The sequence below is a fragment of the Corella eumyota genome, chromosome 4 (genome assembly GCF_963082875.1).
Source record: "Corella eumyota chromosome 4, kaCorEumy4.1, whole genome shotgun sequence".
Classification (NCBI taxonomy): Eukaryota; Metazoa; Chordata; class Ascidiacea; order Phlebobranchia; family Corellidae; genus Corella; species Corella eumyota.
The window spans coordinates 2,784,265-2,791,838 of NC_137493.1; the positions used below are offsets into that span (position 1 = coordinate 2,784,265).

The 7,574-nt window shown below is 32.3% G+C and overlaps 2 protein-coding genes across 2 annotated transcripts; one reads left to right on the plus strand and one right to left on the minus strand.

Annotated features, from left to right (window-relative positions):
• Nucleotides 1-2,359: 2,359 nt before the first annotated feature.
• Nucleotides 2,360-5,027, minus strand: LOC145750012 (integrator complex subunit 6-like). Its single transcript, XM_082565919.1, has one exon. It carries the CDS (start codon nt 4,996-4,998, stop codon nt 2,377-2,379), a length of 2,622 nt encoding a protein of 873 aa, XP_082422045.1. The 5' UTR covers nt 4,999-5,027; the 3' UTR covers nt 2,360-2,376.
• Nucleotides 5,028-5,652: 625 nt separating this feature from the next.
• LOC145750494 (tyrosyl-DNA phosphodiesterase 1-like) lies at nt 5,653-7,461 on the plus strand. Its single transcript, XM_082566545.1, has one exon. The coding sequence runs from the start codon at nt 5,706-5,708 to the stop codon at nt 7,449-7,451; it is 1,746 nt and encodes a 581-aa protein (XP_082422671.1). The 5' UTR covers nt 5,653-5,705; the 3' UTR covers nt 7,452-7,461.
• The last annotated feature ends 113 nt before the right edge of the window (nt 7,462-7,574 follow it).

Below are 7,574 nucleotides of genomic sequence, written 5' to 3' on the forward strand. Positions count from 1 at the left end.
ACTATGCTGAATTAAAAAAATAAACAAGAATCAATCGGTAGTTAAAAAAAAAAATTTCACATGTGTGTAAAACTAATAACAATAAATTTAATTGACTTAACATTATATATAATTTATTTTTGTTTTTTACTTTTTTAAAAAGTAATAAGTTAATTAAATTATATAAAACCCTAGAACAGTAAGTTAAGCTTGAATAGTTTTCAATAAACAGTAAAGTTTAAAGGAAATGGAAAATAATCTTATTGTTTATATTATTTATGAGAATTTTCATCAAAAAATGTGGTTTTATTATTAATAAATATATAGAAAATTTACTAAATAACCCTTCTATACAAAATATTTACACTTACAAACTTACTAGTTATCTGAAAGTTTTTTATAGAATCATTATTTTAAATATAGTTCACATCTTTTTGATTTTTTTTTAAACCTCAGTTTTACTTTAGTATTAAATTACTTTAAAATATAAATGTGAGTCAGTTAGTGTAGCAACTATTAAAGCACATACATTTAACATTTCCATCAAATTTCTAAGTATTTACAAGCTTTTATTTACAAACAAAAATAACATAAAATAACTTTACTGACTAATATACTGACTCATTGAAATGCCTACACAAATTACACGTTTATCTAACTCTAAATCTGCCCAAACTTTCAAAAACAGTTTACGTTAGTGTTTAATAAAGTATAAATACTGGTCACCTAGTAAATACACTTTTATAAATTCTAGTACTCCTTTTATACTTACACCATGACTTTCTATAAACAAAATAATCACATAGCTCAGATGTAAACAAACGTTACGTTTGAAAGCATGCTGCTTCAAATCTCTACCGCTCGCCGCCGGATAAAATATTTTTTATTTTCATCGCTAAAAGTGCGTTCGACACATCAAAAAAATCAAACGCGCTTTTTATTAAATCGTTTTTTGTTTGTTTTTTGCAACAATTTTTTTATTTACATTTAACAATAAAGTATAATACATTATGACTTCGAAATTTTAAAGCATTTTGCAAACAACCAAGCAAAAATGATATAAAAGCAGAATATACAAATTTGCCATATTTGTTTAAAACTACTTTCCTTCATTATTTTCATTCATTAAAAAAGGGGTTTTCTATAACTCAAAAAAATATTTATTCAATTATTTTGTTTACTAAAAAAACGTTGTTTTTTACATTAATATAGTGTTAAAAACTTTATAAAGAAATGGGTTCAAACAGTCTCAATTTTACATCGGCAGTTCGAAATATTATTAATTTAAATTGCCTTATTATTTGACTTAAAATGGGTTTTAGGTCAGCAAAAGTTTAAAACGTTTATAATGCAATACTCAAGAACGCTAAAAAATAAAAGCAGTTGGGATCAATTCTAACACTTTATGTTGTGCAGTGTTCTAAACACTACACCACACAGCCGATCTGTTTTCCGTCTAACGTAGGAAAACATGAAATAAGCATCAGTTAAAAATTTTACAAGACTTGCACGTATTTTAAATTTTATACAACCATGCATATTTATAATTACTTAGGGGCCCGCATGGTGGTACTGGGTCTGGTGGAAGCCATTGTCCTCTAAAACAAACTCTCGTATATTTGAAAGTAAACCAGCAAACTTTACATTCGTAAGTGATAATTTCAAAGTCCCTGAATTCAGGTTTTGGTGGAGTGAAAAATGGATTTGGGATAACCAGAGGTTGGCAGGTTTGCTGTGTAGAAGCTAAAAATATTTCATGGGTTTAAGGGTACTTCAATATCGCAGCTATTTAAATACAAATAAATTGTTTTTTTTTAGGCTTACCTTTCTCTATGAAAAATGTCACGACAATCAGCAAAGCCAGGGTTGAATGTAGCTTTATTTTTATTAGCGCTTTAACAACACTTCTTTAAAAAAAAAACGCATCTCTTTTATACCGTTTCTTTAAGGTCAAAATATTTTGCGTATGGCGCATAAGTTAATGGGCGAAGCCACATTTTTTAAAGATTTTGAAAAAACACAAAAAAGGAATTTGCCCTTGGCATATGAACAAAATTTCCAGCGGTTCAATATTTGCAATATATTTTAATTTTTAAGATCACAAACTTTGATAGTATAGGCACGAACAAAAATTCCTGCTTCGACGAAATTTTTTACCAAGAAATCTGCGAGCTGAACTGAAAACAAACTAACTAATATTTGTTTTTAAAAACACCTGTATGCACATTTTCGAAATCCCCCCAAAATGTTCAAGCCTTCAAGCATAAATAAACAGCAAATTTGTTGTGACATGTATTTAACGAAAAGCAAAACTTGGGAACATAATACAAAAAACACTTTTATTTTATTTGCATTAGAAGTTTATTAAGAATTGCAAAAAAAACAAAAAACAAATAATTATTTCAAATTTTTCTTGAAATGTTGGAGGATCTCAAGCAACTGCTTTCTTTTAAATCGGTTTGCCTCTGCAGTAACATCCTTCAAAATCGAAAGTTTAACCTCCTTAGTACCTAGCAGTTTATTAAGCAACATTTTAAATGCATATCTGCCAGGTTTCCTTATTTTTTTGAACATTTTAGTTTTAACCTCTTCATTGTTAAGGTTAACAGATAACAAAGACTCCCCTTTAAGATTAGTGTCCATCTCCTTAGCACCAGCACCAGATTGCAAGCTTTTTTCCTTAGGTATTTGTCTTGTGTGGTCATTAACTTCAGAAGTGTTAGCTTTAAGTGTGGAAATATCAGATTTTAAATCATTTGGGTTGGTTCTTAGATCTGTGACTTTAATAAAGCTACTATCATCATGATTTTTTTCGGGGCTAGAGATGGTATCAGAAGTTTCAATTTGAATAGGTTTTTCTGGTTGAGAAATAGGTTTGATTTCCGTTAAATCCCCTTCACTCAAGGTCTTTTTACGTTTATAGAAGTTGTATTTACCCTTGGTGAATGACAAGGATCGTTTACGTTTATGAGGGGGTCCTCCTTGTTGATTTTGTTTTCTTTTACCCCCTAACCCAGAATTAACAGAAGGCCCATCATAGTCTTCTGTCTCATCAATCATAATTCCTTTCTCCTTTGCCATTTTAAATGGATTCCCAAATGTGTGCAGTCGTTTAGGGACATCAGGATCCGCTTCCCTTAATGGAATAGGAAGTAACTTCATATATTCCTGGTAGTTACCCATCTGTGACATTGGTTGGTTGTGTGCCTCCATGCGGTCTTGCAATTTTATTCTCAGAGCATGATTTGGTTTGTAATCAGTAAAGCCCTCGTACTGTGAAAGCGATGACTTTACAACTTGCTTAAAATTCAGTCGCATTTGCTTAAGCTGGGTAAGTATTTTAGATCTTGGTATATCAAATGGATTGTGAAAACTACGTGGCAGTAAATGATTTTTATACCCATGTTCCCCTACAAAAAATCCTGGAAAGTCATTAAGTTCAATTTCCTTTAATGACACACCTTCATCATTTGATAATATTGATTGTAGATTAGGAAACTGTGTCACAGAAAGCACTTTGTTATGGGTAACAACTTGTACACCTTTACTGCTGTTGTTAGTTGTTGCAACAATAGAATTAAAACGTTCTGCTACCATCTTAGTTTGCTCTTTTAACTTCTTAAAATAAGTTGTAACTGAGTAGCTTAACCCAGCTCCTAGAACATCAGATATGAGATGGTTTGGAGCACCAATTTGTTTAAGAGATTTCCTTAATGGGTTGATATAATATGGTGGCACCATGTTAACATATTCATCAAAAGAACGTTTCCAATCTACAGTCGGTTTCATTTTAAGTTTTTGTAACTGCTCTATCAAAGGCAACAACACAGGGTAGTTGTATGGCATCACAAATATATTTACACATGATAGGTTAGAACTTGCTTTTAAATATCCACAAGGGTGACAAACATTACTTTGCTTTCCACTGTTCTCTACATAAACTTGCCAGCATATACTCGGATTTTTCTTCTCCAAAAGAACCTGTGTCAAAGGAGAAGGTTCCAATTCATATTTATCATATGGAAATGTTGCCAACAGCATCGGTTCAACATCATCACTTGTAAATAGTAACTTAGGGTGAGCATTTCGAGGTGGTAAACTAGGTGCTTGGGGATCTGGACAATATGACTCCGGTAATGGCCAATGTCCAATTGGCATTCCACTTTTAGGACTGTTTCGAACATATATCATTCGGTGTAGAGAATGCCATGGTTGTGTTGGTACAGTAGGTGGTTTATGTTTGTTAGTTTCACCCATTACAACATCCCACAAATTAGTTTTCATCGAGTTTTTGTTTCCCTTTTGACTTTCGGTCTTTTCGAAATGAAGTACAACACCACTCTGCACCTTTTGAACAAGTGAGTCCAAGCACTGCATTAATGTTTTCTGTGTTTTTATGGAGTAGGACCTACCACCTGTTACTTCACACATTAAACTTATAGGTGATTGGTCACTCGGCACACTTCCCAATTGTTCTGGCTCTAAAGTTGCATTTGCAGGGAGGCGTAAGACCAATGAGAATAATCTTTGATCCCACCTAAAAGGTTCTTTTGTTAGTTCACTTCCAGGAAGAACATTGGACATTGGAAGATGAATTTCTTCCGATACCGATGATCTGCTACTTAATTTACCACCATCTGTGATAGCAATAATCATCGAAGGATCAAGATAAAAGGGACTTCTCCCTTGCCCATAAGTATCAATACACGAAAGATGTCGATTTACACCTAAGATATCAAATGCAAGTTTTAAGGATTGTCCAACAGTAGTAAGACCATCAGCAACAATGCTTTTAAGTCTATTTAAAACCAATCCATGGTTTTGTGAGTCCTTCCAGCCAGCTTTAATGGCCTTTGCAGATTCCTCTAATGTTATAAGCATGTATTTATCAGTCCTGTTGCTTCGTTGTTTAATAAATGTTTCAACAGCCCCCTTTGCAACATCTAACAAAGTGGTTCCCAAATAACATCTTTGGTTCATTGACGCAGAATTATCAATAACAAACACAATAGTTTGCATGCTGTTCTATCGTATTAAACCAGCATACACGAAAAAATCTAAAAATAACAAAAAACAATTTTGTTCCTAACTATGTCTGTATGTGCAGTTTATTAAAAATGTAAATAGATAACAAAATTACTTTTGGATTTTAAATATTGTTTTTAACGTTACAAAACGTTGTAAAAACTGTTTTAATTAACGAACTTGTTTTAGCATTTGATGCTGCATTTTAAAACGAGAATCGAAGTCTTAACATCATGTGTTGCATTTTCATTAAAGTGGTATCTGATTTGTAAAAACGTCGCCGCCACAAAATTCGATATAAAAACAGTCTACTCAGTAAATTGTCCAACAAAATTTAAATAAAAATTATTTGTTTTTTGGCAATTTTATTAATTTACAATGTAAAACACTTTACCATTTTGTTCTGATTTTTTTCTAAGTAAACAACAACGTCACGTGTTTTTAGGGGGTTTCCCCTAAAAACATTTCAAAAATTGTTGATTATGCAATAAACTTAAAAAGAACAATACTAAAATCATTTTATTTAAGGAAATATAATTTTAAATTTAAGCTGGTCTGTCTTTTTATTTAGGATATGGCAAATTTATGATACATTTATACAATGAATTTGAAATATGTTTAGGTCTAAATAAGCAGTTTGTAGAAATTTTAATCTTTTTCAGTAATTTTACAAACAAATAAGTTTTTGTGTTTATTTTAAAATGGCTGAACAAGGATGGATTATATCAAGTAGTGATGATGATGAAACAAGTTTGCTTCCTCCTTCAACTAGATTTGAAAGCCCAAAAAATATTAAAAGAAAACTTTTGGACAATAAACCATCACCATTAATCACCAAGAAGTCAAATGTTAAGTTGGATTTTGTTAAAGATTGTGAAGTTATTGATTTAAAACCGGAATGTCCGTATGGAGAAAAATGTTACCGGAAAAATCCAATTCATTTTAACGAATTTGCTCATTCAAAAAAGCGAAAAAATACTGAAAATGTTGATATTAGTGAAGGTCAATCCACACTCAAGAAATCTAAACTTTCCACCTCACAAAATTTAACTAAATCTACGTCAAATTCTCCTGTTGAGGTTTGGAAATCTGCTGCCCCATATTATTTTTTTCTAACAACTGTTACTGGCATTCCAAAACAATTTAACTATTTATCAAAATCTGTAAATAATGATAATATACAGCCCCCTCCTTCAATGGGCATCAAGGATATTTTGTCTACAACATTTGGCAATCTTAAAGAATGTGCTTTGTTCAACTATTGCTTTGACATTGAATGGTTGATGAACCAGTTTCCAGGGAAAATAAAAAGCAAACCAATTCTGTTAATTCATGGTGATCAAGGTGGAAGCAATATGAAATTGCAAGCAGAGGCAAATCCATATCCTAATATTGAGTTGTGTAGATGTGATTTACCACCATATGGTACCCACCATACTAAAATGATGTTTTTACTTTATGAGGAAGGATTAAGGGTTGTGATATTAACTGCAAATTTCGTGGAACGTGATTGGGCACAAAAAACGCAAAGCTTTTGGATGAGCCCTATTTTTGCTCCTAAAAATAAAGCTTATAATAACAATCAAAGTCAATTTGAAACTGATCTTGTGTCATACGTTTCATCTTATAAACGAAAGCCCTTGGACAGATGGGTTGATGTAATTAAAAATCATGATATGTCATCTGCTAATGTTTCTCTTATAGCTTCTGTGCCAGGTCGCCATGTTTTCTCCAACCTTTCAAAGTGGGGACATATGAAACTAAGAAAAGTTCTAACTAATAATGTCAGAAGAATCGATTCAAGTTGGCCTGTTATCGGCCAATTCTCAAGTATTGGATCTCTAGGTCCATCTAAAGATAAGTGGTTGTGTAACGAATGGTTAACTAGTCTATCTGCTTGTGATATGGGCAATAACAAACTTAAAACAAGCAGTCCACCTTTGAAGTTAATCTTTCCATCAATAAATAACATTCGATGCAGTTTAGAAGGTTATCCGGCAGGTGCCGCAGTTCCTTACAGTTCAGCAAATGCTGCCAAGCAACAATGGTTAAACCCATTTTTTCATCAATGGAATTCTGATCACTCCCATCGTAGCGAAGCATCGCCGCATATTAAATCATACACTAGGATATCACCTTATGAAACTAACATAAGAGCTGCCTGGTTTTTACTTACAAGTGCCAACTTATCAAAGGCAGCATGGGGGGCTTTAGAAAAAAATGGCACCCAGCTAGCGATAAAGTCATTTGAAATTGGTGTTTTATTTCTACCATCATCTACCAATGAAACATTTTTGAATATCAAGACTGCAGGTTCTGGGTCTAAGTTTCCAATGCCATTTAGTTACCCACTTACTAACTATAGACCAGGTGATAAGCCTTGGACTTGGGATGCAAAACATGATACCGCTCCTGACAGATATGGAAATGTTTGGGATCCATCCTAACTTAAAAAATAGTAAATTTTACCCTTGTGTTAAGCATTTAAAAACAAAAAGTTGTTAACATTTCGAAAATTAAGACTAAATTAGATGTAGCATTATATTGTTTACATATATATAACATACAAG

Excerpts from the sequence above, each read along its gene's own strand:
- LOC145750012 (XM_082565919.1), bottom strand. The coding sequence starts at position 4,998 with ATGCAAACTATTGTGTTTGTTATTGATAATTCTGCGTCAATGAACCAA.
- LOC145750494 (XM_082566545.1), top strand. The coding sequence starts at position 5,706 with ATGGCTGAACAAGGATGGATTATATCAAGTAGTGATGATGATGAAACA.